The sequence below is a fragment of the Myotis brandtii genome, unplaced genomic scaffold (assembly GCF_000412655.1).
Source record: "Myotis brandtii unplaced genomic scaffold, ASM41265v1 scaffold943, whole genome shotgun sequence".
NCBI lineage: Eukaryota > Metazoa > Chordata > Mammalia > Chiroptera > Vespertilionidae > Myotis > Myotis brandtii.
In genome coordinates this window covers 125,132-150,867 of record NW_005371890.1, presented here as the reverse complement: position 1 = coordinate 150,867, position 25,736 = coordinate 125,132, and the positions used below count along the sequence as shown (strand labels likewise).

The 25,736-nt window shown below is 44.7% G+C and overlaps 1 protein-coding gene across 1 annotated transcript in view; it reads left to right on the top strand.

Annotated features, from left to right (window-relative positions):
* Positions 1-21,834, top strand: part of CA10 (carbonic anhydrase X) — a 375,155-nt gene extending 353,321 nt beyond the window's left edge. The window contains exons 6-9 of the mRNA XM_005885958.2: positions 3,142-3,214; positions 15,439-15,593; positions 17,989-18,163; positions 20,569-21,834. Coding sequence (XP_005886020.1) covers positions 3,142-3,214; positions 15,439-15,593; positions 17,989-18,163; positions 20,569-20,591 — 426 coding nt within the window. The 3' untranslated portion in view covers positions 20,592-21,834. The remainder of the gene's footprint in view (positions 1-3,141; positions 3,215-15,438; positions 15,594-17,988; positions 18,164-20,568) is intronic.
* Positions 21,835-25,736: the final 3,902 nt, after the last annotated feature.

Here is a 25,736-nt window from a genome sequence, read left to right as displayed (position 1 = left end):
CATAAGCATCCCCTGAAGAAAACTAAGCAAAGATCGCCAGTGCTGACTTTCTGACACTCTCGGGAGGTGCCACATCCTCCTAGCAGTCAACAACAACAACAGATCTCCTACCAAGCCAGTTCTAATTTGTTAAAAGGTAATTACCATGAACATGTTTGACAGATGGAGAGAGAAAACAGGTATGCAAATTTAAAGGAAGAAAGAAAAAAAAGAAATTGTCTTTTCAGTTGGGGGTGGGGGGGAGGTGGGAAGCAATGTGTGGCATTTCCAAAAGTTGGCCGTCACTGTGCCAACCCCTTGGGAAGTTTTGGCCGGATCGTTAGAGGAGGTGCCCCAATCTGAACTGGGAATCTGATGAAGATGATTCAGCGTTTGCTACTCTGGGCTCTGAACAGAGTTCTGGTGAGGACATAGCATTGCTCAGAAGAATGGGCATGGGGGCGCCCCAGGTACCACTCCCTCACGCCCCCTGAAAGCATCACCCTCTGGTCCTCCCTCTCAAGACTCCATGCCTCCCCCTTAATTCCTCTCCCTCCCTTCCTGGGTGATTGACAGCAAACTACTCCCTACCCCCTGCTGAAAAGCCTTTGGTCCTTCATCAATCTCATGGATGTAAAATGGCCAGCCCCGGGTTTCTTGGGCACACACACCACCCTTTGCGTTATGTCTAAGATCCACCGAGATTACTGATGCAAGTCCTGGCTGCCTCGCCGTGGGGTGTTGGGAGGAACTTGTGCCCCGGACCCTGAGGTCAGTGAAAGAGGGGCACTAGCTCCTGTGTCTGTTCGGGCCAGTTTGGCCCTTAGGGTGCTTCCATTCTTCCCCTGAGCAAACCTGAAGCTTTCTGGATAGACCTCAAAGTAAGCCACAGCATCCCTATCTTCATTCATTATAATCAACTTCCAGATGTTCCATGAGTTATCCCAGCTGGGACTAGTCATTCACTCGCCCCAATGCACGGATCGAGTGTGGGACAGGGGCCAGCCCTGTGCTAGGCGCTCGAAATAGAAATAAAGCCCTCGGTCTCTAAGGGCACACAACGTTACTAGGCCTCCCCTCCTTCTGATCTTTCCGCCTCCCCTTCCCAGCTCCCTGCAGGGTAGGCAGGAATGAAAATGAGAGGCCCCACATCTAGGTCAGCTGAGCCCTAGAGATGTCACTGTGCCCAAAAGCTGAGCCGTAGAAGGGTTGGAGTTGTTGGCTAAAAATAAGAGTCTTGTTTATCTGTGGGTTTTACTTATCTCCGTCCCCTCCTCATCCCCCATCCTTCCCGTGACCACAGGGAGCTGAGATTTGGCTGTAATTGCTACTCAATCACACACCATTAACTTCCCACTTAAGCTCACTTATACCAAGTACATATTTTATCCTCTCACCCACGCAGCCAACACACTAGAGCCCACAAATCATCTGTGTGCACTTTGGAAATTTTTCAGTTGCTTTTAATCAGCTCAAAAGGGTCCAGTCCCAATGTTAGCACTACCCAGACTCACCAGGTACCAGGAGCCCACGGCGCCTGACTGTGGGCCATGGCACATTCCTTTCCCGCCATGACATTACAGTGGGGCTCTCCTCCTTCAGAGGGTGCATCCGCCCACACCGGTGGCTTCAAGCTATCTTTTAAATGGCCACAGAGGATGGCAAAGCAGCAGTTGGGTTTGGTCCTAACGCTTCTGGGGTACAGCAGTGTCTAATTGGGGACTTTTCTCTGTTTGTGGGTGGGCTTTTACAAACACCATTGAGTGTTGTCACTCACCAAGCTCCCCTTGGTGTGTGTCTCAACACAACACACCCAGGAACAGTGGGAAATGAGAGACAGATGGCGGGAAAATAAACAGTCTGTGCTATTTCCAAACTACAAATTACCTGTTGTTTATCTAATAATAATAATCACCTGCTGAATTTTTCCAACCCTCAGAATAAAGCAGATTTAAAATGTTGATGTGTCACAACATCCGATTAGTAGCTGAGGCGTAAATTACAGAGCAGAGCTGAGCCGAGCGAGATAGGAGAACAGTGCACTATTAGGATGAACAGTGCACCTCAGAAAAACTGAGTAAAAAGTGGGTGCTAAGAAAACAGTGTCCAAATGGTGGTCCCCTGGATCAAGCTCCTTGAACCTTGCTTTTTCTCCCAAAGAAGGAATTTGGAGACCTAAAGCTATTGGCAACTGATCCCCTAAACATCTGGTACAATGTTTGGCCCATAATGGATGCTTGGTAAATTTTTATTGAATATGTGAATGCATAGATGCATAGATGGTTGGATGGATGGATGGATGGATGGATGGATGGATGGATGGATGGATACATAGATGCATGGATGGGTGGATGGATGCATGGATGGGTGCATGGATGGATACATGGATGGATGGGTGCCTGGATAGATGGATGAATGGATTATGCATGGATGGATGATTGAATGGCATAGTGTATGATATATTCAACTTATGCAATAAAGAGCAGTTACATAATAAGGTTCTCTATTACTCTTAGAGATTTGCTTTCATCTCCTGACTCCTCTGTTCTGTGTACTCTTTCTCACGCTCTACTGAGATTACTATCTCCTTCCTAACATGTCACTCCCTGCCTCTTGCTTAAAACCCTGTGATGGTTCCCCATCCCTAGTTTAAATTCTCTAACATGATTTTCAAAGCCTGGCATGAGCTAGCCTTTGCCTACTCCTCTAGTCTCACCTCCCATACTCTCAGCTCCGTCTACACCGAAGTACATGCTTTAACATGGCTAGTTCTCACATGTCCATGTATGAACAGGTCCTCTGTAAGTAATGTGTTTCCTTGCCCTTCCTTGTTTCCACACTTTACCACCAAAGTATTTTGTTAATTTCCACCCATCCTTCAAGACTCAGTTCAGGTGTTAGTTCCCCAGATTCCCCAGGTGGGTGATTCTCTCCTAGCACTGTTCATACAATATTATAGCCATTTATTTACTTATCTGTCTTCTTTCTCTAGACTGGGGTTTCTGGGAAATAGAATATATTTTATCTCTGAATTTTCAGCCATCATAGTGATTGGCATATGGTAGGCACTCAAGAAATGTGAATGAACAAGTGAATTCATGGAAGCAATGTTTATCCTGAGACAGCACCCTCCAATCATTAAACTTTTCTTTTCTACCCTAGGTTTCTGATTCATCAAACCCATTTCTTAATCGAATGCTCAACAGAGATACTATCACAAGAATAACATATAAAAGTAAGTTTGGTTCCATTTCTTATACAACAGCTATTCTATAAAGGTTAGTTCCGTCTGAAGACAGAAAGCCAGAATCGATGATCTCCAAGGGCCCTTTTTAGCTTCATGATCCTTGGGTTCTGTAGAAAGTGACTCTGCAGAGTCACAGTTGGCTAAGAAACAGCCCATTTCAAAAAAAATTCCCTGGAGGGTCTTTGTCATCCACACCTGTCTAAGGCAACAATGATTATTATGAAGATGGTCATCGTTAACCCATGGATTGGTCATGAACCGGGGCACTCTATTAGCTGACAAACTCCAGCACGGCAGCTAGTCATATTTGGGGCTTCACCAATTATGTGATGGAAAAAGCATTCACATGGTAGTTTGCATCCAACCTCAGCACTTACAGAGCCCGACAGTGGGGCTGAGTCTCCCTCTCTGTGTCGCTGGGTCTCCCTTTCAGGTAGAGGCGAGGTGGCTTCTTCCTTCTTCTCATGTATGACCCACTGATCTAGAGGACTCTGTCCAGTTTCCTTGGGTTTCCAGGGTGTTTAGTCCCTAGAATCTTGACGCAGAAAAGAGAGAACAGTACAGCACTGGAAGGAGAAGAGGGGAATGGTGCTACTGTTGTCCACAGAAATTGCTGGATTTGGGAAAACTTATATGAAATAGTGCACATCAAGAGATGAAAGAAGTCAGGACAAAAATATATATCTTACCTGAAGCGGGATTAAGTCCTGACTTTGTCCTGAAGCAAGGAGCTTTCTCATTTTGAGTCTGTTTCCTCATCACTAAAGTGAAGAAGTTGAATTTCAGGTGTCTGAGGCCCTTCTGGGATTCTGAATCAAGCAATAGGTAAATAATGATTTTCACAGAAGTTAAAAGCACAATGCAAACATTCTAACATGCCACTTCCCCTTGGACATCACCTGGAAGAATGAATAATGTTGTCTCCATAGCCATCCCCCCCACCTCATCAGTACCCCGGTGGAGTCCTCTCTGAGCTAAGGATGGGGTTGCTGACTTGTGTGGAAATAGCACATTTGATAACTGCCCATAAAAGATTTTATTAGTCTTTTAACTTTTTTGATTAAAAAAGCATGAAAATTAAATAAAATGTTTTCCAATAATCTTGAATTTGCAGTTTAGAGACCATGAAAAGCCGTGAAATCACACATTAAGCCCCAACACACAATCTAACAGATTGCCAGCTGCAGAATCAATCATTAGTGAGACTTTCCTCCCCGCCCCACCCCCGGCACCGGTCTGATTAATTTTGAGCGATGTGGCTGCGGCTGAAGAAGAAAGTATCCATGTGGGTGTGCGCTATGGGAAGGTGTATCGATTCTGGTACAAATAGGGACTGGAGAGCCAAGGTGACGGGTCTTGTTGGGACCCATGATGGATGGCTGTTTCATGGCTGAGGGAGACTTCTGCTTCAGATGAGGCGTCCCTGCTGACTGCCACCCCCATCCGGTCTGCCGGAATTGAGAAGGACACACTTTGGCAATAGCTGACGTGCATAGCGATGTTAAAACCCAAGACCTTGATTCATTTGTTCACTCACTCACTCCGCACATATCTATGGAGTGGCTCCTGAGTGCCAAGATATAGAGAGATCAATATAAAGGACATGTCTGAAAAAATATATATATAAAGGACATGTCTGTCCACGAGGTCTTCACTATTTAGTTGGGGAGACAGACTCTCATAGTGTCTGATAAAGATTTGTGTAGCAAGGTCAGTGTTAAAAATATGAAAAGAATGCTTTCAAATCGTAGAAGATCTGCGTAGAATTACATGGCAAGGTTGCACAAAGCAGGCGCCATTCAAATAAGGACTGAATAGATGAATAACTATTTGCTGGGGAAAGAGAAAAGAGAAGGAAAGAGAGGGAGGAAGAGAGAGAGTGGGCGGGGGGGAGGGCGGGGGGAGAATGGAGGAAAGCGGCACATTCTAAGCCGGAAGAGCAGCATCTGCAGCAAAGAGAGCATTAAAAGGACGATGAAGCCCAGCCGGTGTGGCTCAGTGGTTGAGGATGGACCTATGAACCAAGAGGTCATAGATCAATTCCTAGTCAGGGCATATGCCCGGGTTGTGGACTTCATCCCCAATGTGGGGCATGCAGGAGGCAACCGATCAATGATTCTCTCGCCATGTTGATCTCTCTCTCTCTCTCTCTCTCTCTCTCTCTCCCCCTCTTCCTTCCTCTCTGAAATCAATAAAAAATGTATATTTTAAAAAGACGATGAAGAGTTCAAAGGGAAGATCTCTGTCCTCATCAGCTCTTCATCTAACAGTAAACCCTATAAACATGGGTGATGATCTGAGTTAATGGAGGAATGAAGGCCCTCTGACATAGCAGTGACAGGGAGGGAGTGGCAGGAAGGATGGTTGGGAGCCAGATCTTGAATGGTCTTGATTCCAGGCTGAGGAATGTATGCAGAAGATGTATTTGAAGAAATGCCCTCAGCACCTCTCCAGACTCCCTTCTAGAAATGCAAATAGAAGAAGGCAGGAGCCCCTCCTCCTCTGTCCTTCATAATCTAGCTGTCAGAGCCAAGAAAAAGAAAGGAGAACTAAGGAAGATAAAGAGACCCATAGGGAGAGGTAACTGCGTCAAGCCCCCTAATCACAGGTATTTGGTGCTCCAACATTCATTGGGGGATAATGGAGGTGTTCCCGGTAGCACATTTATCATGCACCTGAAGGTTGGCACCCCAGGGATAATGATGGCCTGACCCGTGGGAATGGCCTAGACACGCTATGCCCAGAACTCTGGCTTCAGGGATTGATTTGCTCAGCAGGAAAGCGCCAGCACTCTTCCCTCCAGCTAAACTCCCTGAGGCAGCCAGCCTGTGCAGCAAGCAGGGGAGTGTCTGAAACAAGTCATTCACTAGGACACAGCCGGTGGGTGGGAAACACAAGCCTGAAAGTCTCTCCAGAGACTCAGCAGGAGGCAGCAGGTGATGCTGGCGTCAGCCCATGAATTCCAGTCAAGATGGAGACAATGCCACCTGCTCAGGGGCACCTCTCAGAATACTCTGCTTGCAAAGTAACTACAATGCTGATTCTTTCACATTCCATGAAATGCATGGGGATTTTTTCTCTTAATTTCAACTTGGGTTCAGTTTGAAGAGCCATCTCTTTGCTTTTTGCATTTGTTTCCACTTGGAAGGGGCATAAGCTAACACAGAACTTGGGGGAACTTTGAAAGTTCAAGTTCATACCATCCTAAGCTCTCTGCAACTCCTGCCCGTCCACTGGCATGGAACAACCAGTGGAAATCAGTGTCATACTGAAGGACATAGTGGCACTGCCATTATTGTCACATGTAGTAACCACGTAAGTCATGAGGTCTGTCTTCCTCATCAGTCTTCCCTTGGAGACCATTGTAATGAGAAGTCAACCTAAGACTCTGAGCAGAGAGTGACATGATGTGCTGACAAAGGGACCACTCTGTTTTCCTGGTTGGGAATAGACTAGAGAGGAGCAAGGAGAAATGTTGGGAGATGATTGCAGCAATCCAAATGATGAGACATTGTAGATCATGACCAGGCTAATGTGGAGGAGGTGGAGAGAAATGATTGGGTATATTTTGAAGACATTTCTTGATAGATCAGATATGTGATATGAACAAGAAGAGTCAAGGATGACTAAGGTTTTTAGGCTGAGCAACTGGGAAGAAGATGTTTCCATCAAGTGAGATGGGAAGACTGTTGATGAAACATATGAGTAGTGAGTGGGAAGGGAACTAGAAGTTTCAAGCATGTTAAGCTTGAGATGTCTACCAATAAGAGCTATGGAGTAGGCAGTTGAATATATGAGTCTAGATTTCAGGAGACAGAACTGAAGATATAAATGTGAAAATCATTGGGCTCCAGATGGCATTTTAACTGGGTGAAATCATGGGAGTGAGAATAGATAGAGAAGAGAGGCAGACATGTCCTCACTTTTAAAAGAGCAGCTCAAATCCTCATGACTAGGGATTGCAAATCATTTCTAAAGATATCTCTTAAATCCCACCCTCGAAGAGGCTCTTGTGTGTCTGTCTCATCAGCTAGCTGAGGAGGTGTGAGGAGGCTAGAACACCACGGAAGCATGCGGTGAAGTCACCACGAAATGGCAGCCAATAGGGACACCGTCCATTTGCTTAGTTTCATCATAGATTAAATGAGTAGGAGTGAAAAAGGAATTGTGCAAAATCATCCTCTTGAGCCAGTTAAGAAAATCAATGCCAGGCAATCCATAAAAAAAAAAAAAAAGAGGAAAGAAGGAGAATCTTGTCAAAGAACTGGGAATTTTAGAAGCCAGGTATCAAGTTGGTGAAAGTCACCATACTTATGAGAAAAACTAGAGGCCCGGTGCACGAAATTTGTTCACTTGGGGGGGGAGGGGACCCCTCAGCCCGGCCTGTGCCCTCTCACAGTCCGGGAGCCCTTGGAGGATGTCCTACTGATGGCTTGCTCCCCACAGGGAGCAGGCCTAAGCTGGCAGTCAGACATCCTTAGCACTGCTGCTGAGGCGGGACTCCCGCCACCGCCGCTGCACTCACCAGCCGTGAGCTGGCTTCTGGCTGAGCAGCGCTCCCCCTGTGGGAGCACACTGACCACCAGGGGGCAGCTCCTGCATTGAGCGTCTGCCCCCTGGTGGTCAGTGCACGTCATAGTGAGCAGTTGAGCGGCTTTAGCATATCATTAGCATATTACACTCTGATTGGTTGAACGGATGACTGGATGACCAGATGACTGGATGACCAGACACTTAGCATATTAGGCTTTTATTATATAGGATGTGTTCTACTGAAGAGAGATGAAACTAGCAGACTTAGGCTCCTAGCTCTACCATTTCCATTGCTGTGTGGCTTCAGGCAAGTTTCTTAACATCTCTGAGATAACAATTTCATCATTGGTAAAATGAGTATATTAATACTGATATTGAGAGGGTTGGGGTGAGGATTAAGCAAGGTCATGAGTCAACCGCCTGGATAATGACTAGTATAAGTGCATAATTTTGTATGTTTCTAAATTGTCCTAAACTGCATGGTCATTAAAGCCAGCTTCCTGAAGAGTGGGAGGTAGGGTCACTATGATGCCAACTAAAAAATATGTTTAACATAAACACAATACAGGGCACACAGATAATAACTTGATCACTCTAAAATTCAGGGGTCCTCAAACTACGGCCCGTGGGCCACATGCAAATACAAATATTGTATTTGTTCCCGTTTTGTTTTTTTACTTAAAAATAAGATATGTGCAGTGTGCATAGGAATTTGTTCATAGTATTTTTTTAAACTATAGTCCGGCCCTCCAATGGTCTGAGGGACAGTGAACTGGCCCCCTGTTTAAAAAGTTTGAGGACCCCTGCTCTAAATGAAGTTTCAAGTTCACAGTTCCCATGGGTGAACCCATGCAGTCGATGGTAATGGCCTAGTGAGGATCCACCACTTTCCTTGGAAGTTTGGATTTCATATATCTGAGCAAATCTTACAAAACACTCTCCCTAACCCGGACCAACAATGGGAAAGACCAGCCTGAATTAATTTCAGGCTGAATTTAGACAGCCTTCTGAATGAAATCCATTTTATTAAAGTTAAATTCCCCTTCAACAGATTGGGGGTCAAGACTGAAATCATGACATTGAAAAGTAGACTTCCTGAATGGATTTTCTGGAGGAGATATTGGTCATTTACTCAAAGTATTGTAATTTTTTTAATGTGGTATTTTGGAAAGATGCCCGTATCCCTCCGTTTTCCTTGTGTTAATTAATTAGCAGGCACAGTGCCCCAATTATGTAAAACGTAACATTCCTATCGTTTTAATATCCACGTGACTTCATCAAGCTAGCATTTTTTCTTAATTTTATGGCATTTTAAAGTGGTGAAATTAGTGACTAATGGAGTGCAAAGAGCCTTCTTAAGTGGGTAAGAGGGAGTCGTTATTAGGACATTACGTATAAATGAACTATTCCAGTGTCCTAGGACAGTATAGCATTTTGGTAGCTTCATTCTCATTCAGTTACACACTTTCCACTCATTTCGTACACAGTACTGTAAATACAATGGTGAACTTTAGTCCAAAAAGAATCCAAAAGATCACAGATCCCAAATTTGAAAGTGCCTGGCTGTTGTTTAATGTGTTTTCAACAAGGAAATAAAGACAGGACTGAAGGCGTTTAGAGGAGAGATTTTTCAGCATGGTGTTTTGACACACCATACAAGTCCCTTAAAACATCTTTTTCAGTCTTGCCTGTTTTTAACTTTGCTTTAGCCCCCAACCCCAACCCAGCTAAAAGATGAATGTTTAGGCAAGGGGAGACCAGCTTGTCACCGCCTTATATGTCTTAGTTCCTCGGGAAGTGTTTTGTGAGCCCGCTCCTCAGAGGGACAGGATGTTAAATGTGATGAAATGTCACCAGAGAATTTAAGCATATTGTTCCTCGTGCCTTTCTCGGTACTTAATTGAACTTGTACTTTCATTTCAAAGAACAGCTTTGGGAAGGTTTTCGCAGAATACGAAATGCAACATACCCATTCGTGTTGCAATCTAAGTAGTAACTCAAGTCGGTGAGGAACGGAGAAGGAGCAGCTTACCTCCATGAATCCAATTCTCAGAGGCTCTTTCTTTCATTTGTTGTTTGTGTAGAACAAAAAAAAATCATATTACGTTATGCTTTAGTAATTGCCTTTTTTCATTTCAGTTGAATGTGCCTCAGATTACAAGAGGAACTGTCATTCCATATGAGAAAATTGCCGAATAGTTCCATACTGATCAGAAGGGAGTCCACTATTGATCTCTGGGACTGCCAAATCTTTTTCATTGCCATCGTTCTCTTTGGGGTTTTTTATTTTGTTTACATATAATTTTATTGATTTCAGAGAGGAAGGGAGAGGGAGAGGGAGATACAAACATCAATGATGAGAGAGAGTCATTGATCGGCTGCCTCTTGCACGCCCCACACTGGGGAGCGAGCCCACAACCCAGGCAGGTGCCCCAACCGGGAATCAAAATGTGACCTTCTGGTTCATAGGTCGATGCTCCACCACTGAACCATGCTGGCTGGGCTGGCATCATTCTCTTTGAATGGGAACTTCATAATCTGGAAGGCAGGTGATGTTAAATCTCATCAGTGGTCCACATCAGTAAACACAATGCATTTAACAGAGGCTGCACTGTTGCTCAGACTAAGGCAAGATTCCCCCACTGTGCATTTCTAGGTGTTTTCATCATAGGTGCTTCTCTTAGGAAACGAAAAAGAAAAAAAGTCAACTTGGGAATTGTGTCAATGACTAAGAACTCAGCCTAACATAAATGATAGACTTGTCAAGAGCATGTCATAAAATCAAAAGTACAGCCACCAGCTTCTACAGTGATTTGGAAGAATAACACTGGGCTATGAACTGTGCATAAATATTTTATACCTATTGATTATGCAAGGGGTCTCCCTGTGCTACAAAGATGTAGACAACACTAAAAAATTACAACATTGTCATACCAAAAATTTGACCTACTTAAGATACGTGTCTATGTAAATTGTTTCTGTTGAATGACATTTCGAAGTCTATAGAATTCTTTTTTAATTGAAAATGACTTTAGTAATGTTCAGAATAATCTGGACATTTCCCCCAAGGAAGAGATTACAATACTTAGCCATGAAGGAAAAATAAGTTACTGACAAAGCACACAATTAGAACTTAAACTTGAATTAAGACTCCTGCTTGAAGTCCAGAGCTTGTCCCATATAAGCTATATTCTCCTAAGATAGATAGATGGTGATGATGATAGACAGACAGGTGATAGATAGGTAAGGTAGATAGATAGATGAAATAAATAAGTAAAGAAAGAAAGGAAACCCCTCTATAAAACTATCCATGAAAATTTATTTGAACTCCTGCCATCACTTCTTCTCAGCAAATATCCTTAAAGCAAGCAGGGGCATGCATGATCACCCCACTGGCCTCGGAGACACCGCACATTTGTGTCTCTCTGCTCATAAGCAACTCTGACCTCTAGATCTTTGCCACTCTTACTAATGAATAGAGCCGTGAGAGTCTGAGGACCAGAAGCCACTTTCAGTGCATTAGTTCTTAGGCTCCTTTGGTCTACGATGCCCAGAGGATAACACTGACATGCACAGATGGAGTTTTTCTGCGGGCTGCTGCATGGATGCGATCGCCTGTGGGTAATAATAATTAGTTCTTGGCCTGGTCAGCAGTGGAAGGCGCCCCAGTGTTCCTTGACACTAGGGCTGAAAACTGCTGGGTGTGCTCATGTTCTTTTCTCGGGTTGAATTGCCTGTGTCCTGCCAAATACACCAAGCAAGTCTCTGTGGGGAGAGAAGAAGAGATGAAAGGGTAGCCTATAGTTCTCAAATTCCAATTTCTAAAAGAGAGAACACTGATTTAGTGTCAGCCTTTGAGGCAACATGGTGAGTGAAGTAGACAAGCATTGCATGTTAAATGCACACTAATTTCAGCAAGGCAAATATGCGGTTCGGGCATGTTTGGTGTAGAAACATGGTAAGACAATCGTCTCTGTCTCACCCTGATATCTTAGGATGTGATATGTAATGAGAGGGCTGGGCAGCACATACTTAAGTTAATGGTATAGACTGGAGCCTCCGAGAATTTTTCCCATCATCTGGCAGATGATGTTGCCTCTTCCTCCCTTAGTTTATGACCAGCACCACCAGCAGATGGAGCTGCTGGGCAGAAACCATTTCATTTATTTGTTCATTCATTCATTCATTCAACCAATGTTTGTTGAGCACCCACTACGCAGTGGACCCCATACTGGGGCTTGGGATTAGAGATAAAAGATGGAAGCCCTTCTCCCAAAGGCTCACTCACAGCTTAGTGGAGACAGTAAGTAACTATTGGCAAGCAAATTCAGCAAATATGGTGGAAATGGAAGGCACTACCCCAGCTGGGGACAGTCAGGAGGCCTCGGAAAGGCCAAGCAGTGGTTATCCTGGGGAAGCTGGGTGAGAACAGCCCAGGAAGGAAGGAGTGACATCATTGCTCCCCAGCATCGCTGAGTGCTTTCCATGGACCAGGCCCTGTGCCAAGTACTTGAAAAACTTGATCTCATTCGTTCCTCAGACAACTCTGTGAGGCAAGTGCTCTGTCTTCGTCAGTCCTGAGTGCTATAACAAAGTACCATATACACAACAGAAATTCACTTCACACAGTTCTAGAGGCCAAAAGTCCAAGATCAGGGCACCAGCATGTTAGGAATCTGGTGAGAAACCTCTCCTGGGTTGCAGAATTCTTGTTGCATCCTCCCATGGTAGAAAAAGATGAGAGAGCTCTCTGGAGTTGCTTTGATGAGGGCACTAATCCCATTCATGGGGGCTCCACCTTCCAAAGGCCCTACCTCCAAATACCATCACAATTGGGGGTTAGGACTTCAACATATGAATTTGGGTGGGGAGGACACAAACATTCAGTCCACTGCCTATCCCAACCATCTGCATACTACAGATATGGAAACAGGCTCAGAAGTTGTCTGCGTATCCATGGTCGCTTGGATGGTAAACAGCAAAGTCATCTCTCACACTCAGGTCTGAGTCCAGAGCTCACCCTCTTCACACTGGGTCTTTCCAAGTTCTGTAGTGTGAGGAAATAAATAGGGCAAAAGGTAACGTATGAGAATTAGGGAGCTTCGTGGAAAAAACAAAGTTGGTGAATGAGGGTGGTGGGAGGGCGGAAGCTGCCTACCTTCTCTGACGACTGTTGCATTTCTCTAAGGCGATTTGGACAAAGAGGAAGCTCCTGGTGGGACCACAGTGGGTAGTCTGGAATACCACCATTATGGTGCTTTGGGAGCATTGTTACCTTGCTTTGTGGGTTAAATCCATGAACATGCCTCACTGTGCTTTTACCCCTTTCTCCCCCCACTCCCCCCCCGCCACACACACACACCAATCCTTCCCTCAAATGTGGATGCAACACAGCCTGGTTGTGGTTTCAGAGAAACATAAATGTTCTTTTTTTTTCCTCCATGCCTGGAATGCCCCTCATTCTACTGCCTCCTTCCTTCCCTCATTCCCACCACCACGAATAAAATAAAATAATGGCAGCATGCTTGAGTCCCAATATGCTCCGAGGGCAAGCTTGGTTAAACAAATCACATTGACCTTTAATAAAGATGTGCCAAATGCTTCCTTCTCTCATTCAATATGTAAATCTCCAGCCAAAGCACTGTCAGAGCAAGCGTCATTAAGTGCACATCCGATCACGCTGCCCCCCTGCTTAAAACCCTTCAGTGGCTCTGCATTGCCTATGGGATGAAGCCCAAACTCCCAGCAGCACAGAGAAGGACCTCCAGGTGTGGCCCCTGCTGACCCTCCAGCCCCATTTCTCACAACACCCTTCCCCCTGCATCTCATCTACATACTGGCTGTCCCTGGGAATGCACTGCTCTGTATGTCCTTAGCTCTTTCTCCAGCATGACTGTCTACAGTGCCCTTGACAGCCACCCCCCTGCCAGCCACACACTGATTAGCTCCTGTCATTCAAGATGCAATGCAGGTGAGCCTCCTCAGCTAATCCTCTCCTGAGTCCCACCCCCAGGCAGAACTGACAGCTTCTCAATGTACTCAGTGCAGATACGCATCACTGTGTCTGCTGCTCCTTGATGCCTTCACTTAATTACATCCTGCTCTCCGACACCCAGCCTGACACGTACAAGGGGCTCAAGAAACAGAGCCAAGTGATGGACACTCACATGAGCTTGCTGTGTTGGCACCTGATCGAACTGCCAAGGTCCATCACGTCAGTGTGTGCTCTAGGCATCATGACTTTGTCATGGAAGCATATCCCTCGAGCCAGGGTGCAGGCCAGCCCAGCCGTGTACCAGTCCCTGTGTCTCTCTTGAACTTGTCCTGAATCGCTGATGTTTTGATGGAAAGGCAGAAACATTTAAATGGAAAGACAAAGGAAGTCCTTTGTCCTAGAGTTGGTCTCCAAATGCAGCTTGACCAATCTCTCTCTCTCTCGGTTGTCAACTCTCTCTCTGTTGTCAGACTTAACTTTTTCAGTCTTGTGATTGGATTTGGCCTGATTACTTTTCTTTCTAAAAGTAGTTCTTAATGTTCTTTTCATTAAGCAATGTTCAGGAACAAGAATGGTGACCAGGCAACCTTTCCACAGAACCTGAAGCCTTCAAATGGGCATTTCATTGTGACTATAATACTATGATCCCAGGTCTCAGGGACCATAACCAAATATTTGGCTCTCCTTTATGTCCTTGTCATAGACCAGGGGTGGGCAACCCCTGGCACGCGTGCCAAACATGGCACGCCAGTAACTTTTGCTGGCAGCAAAACCCTCTCTTTATAATCTTCCATTTTGTTTTGGTTTCATCCACATACGCTTGTGAATCTTTGTTCTCAGTGATGAATTTTGTTAAGTCTCGTAATAGGAGTAGCCTGACGGATGAAAGTAGTAGCTCATGCATATCACTGAAGGTCATGAAATATAAACCTGATGTAAAATCTCTGTCATCAGTGATGCAGCAGCAAAAGTCCCACTGATAATATCAAACGGAGTCATAAAGTTTTCTGTCGGACTATCAGTGTACATGTATACATTAAAAAATAAATGTATTTTTCATCATCATATACTGTGTTTTTGTCGCTCGAATGAATTTTATTATTTCTCAAGGTTCTTCACATACGTACACCTTAAGAGATATCAAGTAGGTGTAACATGTTCTCAAAAAATTAGGGTTGGCACGCAGAAGAATTTTGAGATTTTGCTGGTTTTGGCACGCACTCACAAAAAGGTTGCCCACCCCTGTCATAGACCACATTTCTTCTTATCAATATTCAGTGTTGCATCCTGCAGGAAGAATGTGCTTCCTCACATCTCTGATGTCAACCTTGGGCGTGTGATTTTTTTGGCTACCCAAATGTGCACAGGAGTAACATGCACCACTTCTGGGATGGGCGCTTCTCCTCCTATCATTGCAACTCACCAAGGTCCAGAAGGCACCTACCCTAAGAGTTTAGACAGCAATGGCATGGAGGAAGCCCTCAGCCAACCTAGAATGGACATGTATGTCAGCAAGAAATAAACCTTTGATGTTTAAAATGATTGAGATTTGGGGGACTGTTTGTTACTGCAGCCTATCCTGACAGATGCAATCTTCTGGAATCGGAAAAGGAAAAAATAATCAGGAATACCAGCACTTTCTCAAGAAACCTAATTCTTAAGTCTTTCTTATTTCCTTCTCTAGATGATGCGTATTTACTACAGGGACTTAATATAGAAGAACTGTATCCAGAGACCTCTAGTTTCATTACTTATGATGGGTCGATGACTATCCCACCCTGCTATGAGACGGCAAGTTGGATAATAATGAACAAGCCTGTCTATATAACAAGGATGCAGGTGAGCTTCTCTGTGGTCCTTTAGCGAATGGGGAAGATGATGTGAAGACTGGCTGTGTTTGTGAAATACCTATTGTATTAGTTGGCTAGAAATGCTTTAATAAAGTACTGCAAACTTGGTGGCTTAAAGAGCAGAAATGTATTGTCTCACAGTTCTACAGGCTACAAATCCAAGATCAAGGTGTCAGTAGGATTGGTTCCTTCTGAGGGAGTGAGGAAGAATCTGTTGCATGCCTCTTCTCTAGTTTCTGGTGCTTTCTGGCAATCTTTGGTGTTCCTTGACTTGTAGAAGCATCACCCTCACTCTGCCTTCATCTTCACATGGTGTTCTCCCTATGTCTGTGTCTGTTTGTCCAAGTCCCCCCTTTTTTAACAATTTTATTGATTTTAGAGAGGAAGGGAGAGGGAGAGAGAGATAGAAACATTGAGGAAGAATCTGTTGCATGCCTCTTCTCTGGTTTCTGGTGCTTTCTGGCAATCTTTGGTGTTCCTTGACTTGTAGAAGCATCACCCTCACTCTGCCTTCATCTTCACATGGTGTTCTCCCTATGTCTGTGTCTCTTTGTCTAAGTCCCCCTTTTTTATAAGGACACCAGTCATATGGCATTAGGAGCCACCCCAATAACCTCATCTTAGCTAATTACATCCAAAATGACCTTATTTCTAAATAAGGTTGCATTCTGAGGTATTGGGGATTAGGACTTTAACTTATGAATTTTGAGAGTATACAATTCAATTAATCACACCTGTATTTAAAGAATCAGCATCTAAAAAGGCTTAGCATGAACTGATTGTAGAAGCATCCATTTGTCTGAGAAAGAACAGCAGAGTTAGTTCCCAAAGTGCTCTACAGCAATAGTGTTCAGAAAGCAAATGAGCAAAATGGATGATATGGTCAAATATGTTTGAAAATGCTGGATTAATAAAGAGTTAAATAGATTTCACTGTTGGGAGACTTCCCAGGCCTTTAAAATGATAATAATTATGTCAGTCTCCAAGAGGAAGCAATAGGATATGTAGCATTTCACAAACATATTTGAATGTGGAGTTCTTCAGAGCATCTCATAGTATTTCTCGTAACCCTGGCTTGGATCCTTCAGAACTGGACAGGAACCAGGAGCTCTGGCCTCTGAGGCAAGCTTTGGTTCATTATGCGCTCATTATGTGCTCCTAGGGCTGTCACCCCCTCCTGTGAAATAAATACTGCTCTTTATGATGCGGGGGTAAATTACACAAGTCTGTTCCAGCTCTGACATGCTCTGATTCTGGAATCCTATGACAGCTCAGAGGAAAGATGAGCAAAGTAAGCAGACTCCATTCTCCTTTACAGGATATGTCCAGTTGACCTTTGAATAACTTGTCTACCTATATGCAAATTTTTTTAAATAAATGCTTGTGGTTGGGAGTCCACAGATACAGAGAGCTGACTCTATGTATTGTTCTATGCCATTTTATACAGGGGACTTGAGCATTTGTGGATTTTGGTATTCAGGGGAGGGGAGCGGCAGGGGTGTCTCTATAAGCAATCCCTGATGGATACCAAGGGACAACTACGTTTTGGGGGAAGTCAAAAGTTATATGCAGATTTTCAACTGCACAGAGGGCCGGTACCCCTAACCCCCACATTGCTCAAGGATCAACTATACTTACAGCCCAAAAACAGTGTGAACAGTTTGAACTCCCTGACCCTGTCTGTATTGGTTAGGACTCTTGGTGACAAGCAACCTCCTCCAGATAAACTCAGAGAAAGTGTTTGTTCAGGAGATACTGGGCATCTTAAGGAATTTAATATCAGAAATTGATGTCAGGAACTCGCTGGGGTCAGAGCCCCAGACACCCTTTATCTCTGTTCTCTTCTGCTTCCTACCACCCATTCGCTTCATTCTTCTCTCCTGCTCAGAACTACTCCTTTGCTTCTCAGTCCTGGGGTGGAACTTGGCTGCAAACATTTCAGTCCAGCTCTTTGACTTCACAGAAAAGGAACCAAACTAATCCAGCTTAGTTTCGCTCTGGCCCCTGGACCAGTCACTGTAGTTTGGATAATACCCATGTGCGGGAATAATTCCCTGAATTGTTGAGAATTATTGAACCATGGGGTATAAGAGAAAGAGACCCTGGAGAACAGCTAGTTGGATTTCCTCCGTTGACAGAGAGTGTGTTTGAGGATAAAACAGAGTAATCGACTTGTTCAGTGGCATCCATGAGCTACTGAGCTACAAGCGAGGCTCACTCCACACATGGCAGCATCATTGGGCCCCCAGCTCAGCTGAATCCACACAACCAGGGTCTCCGAGGGGCTCACATGGCCCTAGCCTGGCTTGGCCAGTCTACACAGTCTTCTTCCCTGGTGTATGTAAGAGGATAGGTAGATCTCACAGCTTTTTCTCTCTCCTCAGATGCATTCCTTACGCCTGCTCAGCCAGAATCAGCCATCTCAGATCTTTCTGAGCATGAGTGACAACTTCAGGCCCGTCCAGCCCCTCAACAACCGCTGTATCCGCACCAACATCAACTTCAGTTTACAGGGGAAGGACTGTCCCAACAACCGGGCCCAGAAGCTTCAGTATAGAGGTGAGTGCATGGCTCAGAGGGCACTGGGCCAGGCCAGAACTCAGTCCTCCTGCTTACACCTGTCCTTGAAGGCCTGGCGTTTTCTCCCATTATCAGAATCGTGATTATAAATTATAATATAGACCACCACCTTCCATGTGCATGGCGCTTTCCTGTTGATAAAGCCTATATATTAGAGATAGAGGTCAAACTTTACATTCCTCTGTTTTGCTTCTGGTTCAGGCAAAACAGCCTTTTCATTGCCATTGTACAGAAGAGCCAGAGAGGCTGATTTTGTTCAAGGTCATGTGTTAGAACAGACAGCTAGAAGCATTGGAGCTTTTATTTATGTGCATGATGAACCCCTTTCTACTAAAAGGTGAGCAAATGCTCTGGATGCCAGGCCATTGGGATACAAGGAGGTAATGTGTGTGAATGCATCCTTTTCTGGTGCTATGTCCCTAGAAGTGACAATTATTCCTACTATGGGAGACATTCAAAACAACTCCCACCTCCTGTAACCCTCTGGTCCATACCAGCCCTCTCTCTTCCCTTCTGCACACTAAGTATATGTTTGATCATGGTGCTCAGCTCTCAACATGGAAGGAAGAAGGCAGAGTGGTGTCGTGGAGACGCCTTTGACCCAGAGTCAGGACACCCAAGTTCCGGACCTGGTTCTGTCACTAACAAACTATGCAAACCCAGCCAAATCATTTACCCAGTAGACCTCACTTTTTTATGATAATCCCTATACCATCTACCTCACCACTTGTTGTGAGGAATGAACAAGAGCCTGGATGGTGAGGCCCTTTGCAGCAATAACGTGCTGCTCAAATATGGGGCTATAGATATTACCAGACAGCTTCTCGAAGCAGCTACCACCACTGCCTTTGGCCCCCCCACTTCATCTCTCCTACTTCCCCCACATTTTCCTCTTTCTTTTTTCTCAGACACCTGTAGAGTGCCAAAACTATAATTTTCTGTTCCCTTCAAGCCAGAGCTGCCGACAAATAAATACTCGACCCATTGATTAAGCCTTCTCTCTACTCAACCCCTATTTATTGTGCATCTACTATGTGCCAGGCACTTAGCTTGGTGACGAGGATACAGTGTGATGCAGACAGATATGACCCCATCCATCCAGTACATATAGTCTACAGCAGTGATGGCGAACCTATGACACGCGTGTCAGAGGTGACACGCGAACTCATTTTTTTGGTTGATTTTTCTTTGTTAAATGGCATTTAAATATATAAAATAAATATCAAAAATATAAGTCTTTGTTTTACTATGGTTGCAAATATCAAAAAATTTCTATATGTGACACAGCACCAGAGTTAAGTTAGGGTTTTTCAAAATGCTGACACGCCGAGCTCAAAAGGTTCGCCATCACTGGCCTACAGCAAGGTGTGGACTTTTTGAGACATACACCAGTCATATTGGATTAGGGCCCACCCCAGTAACCTCATCTTAGCTAATTATATCTGTAATTACCTTATTTCCAAAAAAGGTTGCATTCTGAGTTATTAGGGGTTAGGACTTTAATTTATGAATTTGGGGGGTATACAATTCATCTCATCACATCTATGTTTAAATAATCAGCATCTGAAAAGGCTTAGTATGAACTGATTGTAGAATTATTGACCTGTCTGAGAAAGAACCAGCAGGGTTAGTTCTCAAAATGCTCTACAGCGGTAATGTTCAGAAAGCAAGTTGAGTAAAAGAGATGTTGGTCAACTATGTTTGAAAAATCTGGATTTAAAAAGGGTTAAATAGATTTTATCACTAGGAGACTTCCCAAGCCTTAATAATGATAATAATTATGCCAGTCTTCAAGAGGAAGCAATAGGATATGTAGCATTTCACAAATCTATTTGAATGTGGAATTTTCTGCCACACTCTGATGTTATAGTGTGAAAGAGGCCATAGGTAATATGTAAATAAATGGTGTGGCTGTATTCCAGTAAAACTTTATTTCTAAAAACTGATATGGGCTGGATTTGACCTGTTGGCTATCATTTGCCCAACCGTGGTCTAGAGCAAAACTTTCTGTGATGATAAACATGTTCTATATCTGCATGTTCAACAGGGTAGCTACTAGCCACATGTAGCTATTGAACAGTTGAAGTGTGACTAGTAGAGTGAGGCAACTAAATTTTTTATTTAATTTTTCATTAATTTAAATTTATGGTAGCTGCATGTGACTGGTATGGGGACAGTAATTTTGAATAGAGGTTCCTGGGAAAGTAAAGGGGTTCTAGGGATACATAAAAGTAAGCAGGCATTTACAGACCTGTTCCTTCTCCTTTGTAGTAAGTCCCCCAAATTCTGTGCCAACTAGTTCAACTATGCCTTGTTTTTACATTGTGTGTGTGTGTGTGTGTGTGTGTGTGTGTGTGTGTGTGTTTCTTTCTCTCTCTTTCCAGTAAATGAATGGCTCCTCAAGTAGGGAACTAGCCCAAGAAGAATTCCATCTCAGTGAAATCTACAACTGTGAACTGACGTAACCTGGAATGTCCCCTTCTTTCTTCTCGCTCCTTCCCTTTTCTCGAGCCTCATTCACTCTTTGGATTGGCCCCATCTTCATGAAAAGTGTCTGCAAAACCATGGCAGAAGACACACACGCACACACACACATACATACGCACACACCTGCAAACATATCTACACACATACATGCACAGCCTTCAAGATGGGAAGTCAAGTTTTCAGAAACAAAAGGTTCATTCATAAGAGGTCTTAGAAGAAAATAACCAGTTAACCTGATTACAATTTTGATACTGTTTTCCTGAACTAATAAATCTACCCAGTGAGACTTTTCAGCCTTTGTACATACAGAATTCTTCCAAAAGAGAGAGGAGGAAACATGGCTCTCACAGCATCAAGCAGACTTTGTGCTTTGCATCGAGTAATCTCAGATAGTGTCCTAGGATCCTTGGAGGGTGCTGGTGGCAGGTGAGCCAGGACAGAGGTGGCCAAGGACACTTATTTCTAGATTCTGATTCTTCTGTTTACTCAACAATTTAACAAGAAAAAAAAGGACAGACATTGAAGAGATACACATTGTATATATATATCACCGCAGACTATAAAGAAATTGAATTATTTCCCCTTTGTCACATATCTGTAGTAGGATTTGCCAAGATCAGATCCATTTGCTGTTTCTTGTTTTCCAAAGGTCATACATTGTGTTTGGTTATTGTTAACAGCTCAATAAATGGGTTTAACGACTTAATTTTATTTTTCTGGCTTTGGTCTGTTCTCCCTCCTTACAGGCTAAGCCCTGGCCCCATGCAGCTGCATTCTTTGGTTTCACTCGTTCCTTCATCTACGTGTTTTGTTCATTTGCAGCCCGTTTTTTACTGAGTTTGTGGCAATCAGGAATGCATTTGCTAAGCAAGTATAACTTTAATTACCCTCCGTGGCTCCATCATTCATACGAGGGGAGCTCCAGCCTGAGCTAGCAGGCTACCGATTCCTTGCGTTTTAAAACTGCCATCCCCCGCCCCCTGTGATGCTCCCTTGAAGGAATGCACTTTGCCTTGTAAATTCCTGGGGAAGGGGTGTCTTTTCTCTCCGGGTGCAGCTGGATCTCACAAAGTACAAACGAATGCCTTTCTTTCCTTGTTTATAATGGTCACTCACTGTGTTTGGTTACTGTCAAGAAATCAATAAATGTGTTTAACAAGTTACCCAGGACCCATGTCTGAGTTTATCAAAGGATGCTCCCCGCTGAGGCCCCTGAGTCCTGCTACGTTCACAAGCGATTGCATTGTGGCCGGCAGGGCAGCCAGAGCCGCCAGAACCGCCTGTCCGGTTACTCCCAGAGCCAGGTAATTAACACCCTGTTGAGAAAACATATAGGCTTAGCTGCTGGAAGGGAAGGCTTGGGTGTTCCTCCGGTGGCCAAATTAAAAATAACTTTCATCTCTCCTTTTTAGCACAAGAGGGAAAGCACGGGTATGCAGGGTCTGTGCAAATGGGAACATTCACAAGCGTATGACAAACTTCAGCCAAGTGAGTAGGTATATTGACAATGAAAAAAAATCAATAGCCAGAAAATTCATATTTGAAATATACACTGGGTCCATTTTGTGTGTGTGTGGGTTTGTGTTTTTTTTTTACATTTTTCACCAATATTAGACGATGGGCTTGGCCATGATGACATATGCGCTTTTTTCTTAGCAATCATATTTTTCCAGAAAACCAAATCTGTTTGCAAAGGTGTAGGCTGGGCAGCTGGCAGTCTTTCTTTGTGTGGCTTGCTGCTTCCTCTCTGAGTCTGAATCTTTCTTACCTGCAAGGGCAGGCAGCCATATAATATAATGGCTGGAGAACATGGATGGTAAGTCAACTAGGCCTGGCTTCAGATCTTTACTCTGCCACTTACCTGTTTGCTGTGTGATCCTAGGCAAGTTGCTTTATTTCTCTGATCTACTGGTATATCGGGGATGCTAATAACTGCCTGCATGAGTTGTGAGGCCTAAATGCTCTATGGCTACTTAAAGCAGTTAAACCTGCCATGAATATTCTATAAATGGTGCCTATAGGGCATGTGTATGGCCTACCTATCACGGGTTATCTGGACTGGACCATACCATACCTCCCTCAGAGGGAGGGGCTAGCACCCATCACAACAGGGGCATCAAATTAATATCAAACGAAAGCAATAGGGTACCAGCAGACACACACAGGTAAATGCCTATGTGTGTCAGGGCAGAGAGGAAGGCATGCTAGAGAGGATGGAGGGAGGGGACTGGGTTTCTAGGCTCTGTTCTTTCACCAGCATCCTCTCTGACCTGGGCCAGTGTCCTTATCTAGAAATGACCTGGACATGACCTCCCCGGCCTCTCCACACCATCATTCCCTGTCTCACTCAGTTCTCCATCCAGGGAGGAAAAAAGAAAACCCAGGCTCTACCTGGGGGGTCCTGGGAATAGGCAGAATTTCACTCTGAACAGAACTTGAAATGGAGGAAACTGGCCTGTTCCCCACCTCCTGGGCCAATCCCAAATGTCCCTTCTCCCCACTCACTGGATCTCCCAACTGTTACATGGAAGTAGGGCACTTTGCCCTCAAACTACGTGGACATAGAAAAGATTCGGTAGATTTGTGTACTCTAAACAAGCACCCAGAAGCCCCTGAGAGTGAGTGGAGCCATCAAGGAACAAAAAATATTCATACATTTCAAGTCAGTGGGTGCTCGGGAGGGGCAGGCAGCTGTGTCGCTGGGTTCTGCAGTGTGTGCAGTCCGGCTGGTTTTGCCTTTATAGTTGCAGGCACCCGTGGGCATCCCATCACCAGGGAAGGATAATGAGACCGAGAGGGGACATACATGCTGAGCCTCAGTTCCCTCCTCAGTGAAATGGGGGAGGGAGGTAACTACACACTGAAGAGGGTTCTGGGCAAATTACATGAGAAAAAGAAGACAGTGTGTGGAGATGCACAACCCCCCTCGCAAAGACACAACTTGTGGTTTCCAAGACGACTTGGGGCCTTGTTCCCACTTCCCTTGGTAGCAGTTTGGTTGCCAAGGCGACATCAGGACAACTACAACTCACTGCACTAAATGTGTCTGAATTGTGAGAGTGACATGGAGTTTGGGCAGAAGAGCACACTCAGTCCCAGCCCACAGCCACCGCTGTCGGGTGAAGAGTCTGACTGATGATCATCAATGAACAAGAGCCAACACCGCCAGGCTGGGCCCTTACTCTGCTGGACCCCGGAGCACTTGTAGCTCATGAGGGTATCCCCGTTCCTGTCCCAGAAAGCCTACAAGTAGGATGTCCAGGAGCAAAAACACACCATAACATCATTCACCAACCAGCACATTGAACACAAGGACAGATCTGCCAAGACCCCAGCTAAGGAATCGTACGAATAAAGTCCACCATGGGTTGCACATCCCCTATGGGTCAAACCCCGTGCAAAGCAACTTACTTACAAATACCATCTCCTTTGACCCACACAGCGACCAAGGAGGTCATCACCATTGCTGCCCCATGTTATAAATGCAGAAACTGGACTTGTTAGGATGAAGTGTCATGCTTAGGGTCACATGGCTCATAAGTAGTAAAGCCAGACCCAGGTCTTTTAAGCCGATGGTTCTCAAAGTGTGGCCCTGACTACCAGCATCACTGGGAAACTGGGTAGAAATGCAAATTCTTAGAGTGCACCGCAGACCTACTGGTGCTCCCGGGATGGAGTCCAGCCAGCCGTGTTTTAGCAAGTCCTCCAGGTGAGTCCATGTGAGAACCACTGCAAATCAACTGCTCGTTCCTATTAGAGGTTCCCAAACTTTGCCCAGTGCCAGGCTGGACCTCAACCACTGAAGTCAGAATGTCGGGTGGCAGCCAAGTGTCGGTGTTTTATAAGAATCCCCAGGTGATCCCCATGTGCAGCCCAGTTGGGAACCACATCTTTGTCTGAAGGCCCTTCTCCGAGGAGGGCTCACCTGTAAGATGGGTCCATGGGAGCCAGGAGGCCAGCGTTATCCAACAGGTCTTGCCTTTTCAGAATCACATCCCTATCTCTGGACATAGTAACAATCTGAGATGGTCTCTGAGTGTTCCCCGGCCGCTTTCTCCTTCCCCAGATCTTTCATTAACAGTCCAGGCTTGGAATAATAAATCTTGCTTTTTTAAATACAAGAAGCATTTGTATTTGAAGTGATGACTTGGCACCAACATTCCAAAACCCACCCCAGGTCATCGTGCCTAATTACTCAGATTGTAATGTTTCCAAGACTTCAGATCATTAAGAACAAATGAAAAAAAAAAAAAAAAAGCTATGAGGAGACTAGAAGTTCAGAAAGATAAGCTCAGTTCATAATTAAAAGTTATAGGCAAATTATAGCCCTGTCAGTTCTAACTTCATGGTGTCTCTTCCAGGCGGTGCTCCCTCCCCCAACCCAACAGCCCTGTGACAAGCCCTGGTCCCTGCCCTCATTATCTCAGGCCTATACCATAGCGATATCCAGCCAACAGGTCCTCTGGCCTCCAGTCTCCAGATTAGAGACAGACCCCAAGCGGGCTAACGTACCCAGCCTCTGCTCTCAGATAACGGCAATTTGAGCCCACCCTTAAAAGTGATTGGAGGGCCCAACAAGCGTTGCTCAGTGGTTGAGCGCCCACCCATAAACCAGGAGATCACAGTTATATTCCTGCTCTGGGCACATGCCTGGGTTGTGGGCTCAATCCCCAGTAGGGGGCATGCAGGAGGCAGCCAATCAATGATTTTCTCTCACCATTGATGTTTCTATCTCTCTCTCCCTCTCCCTTCCTCTCTCTGAAATCAATTTAAAAATGCTTTTTAAGTGATTGGAGGAATTTTAGGCTGGACTAGGGAGTGGGTGAGGGTAAATCTGAGACATTTTCCGGAGGAGAGACCAAAACACAAAGCTAAGCAGATCACCGGAAGGGACGGCACTCCATGGACTTGCTAGAGAAACAGCCTCCTGGAGCAATGCGGAAAGAATTCCCCTAAGACAGAGATTATTTCGGCATCTATTGTTGTATCTCTCCCTCCTATGCACAGAAAGAAGAACAGAAACATATCAGAATGCTTTTCAAATAGTGGGTATTCAAAAAAAGTT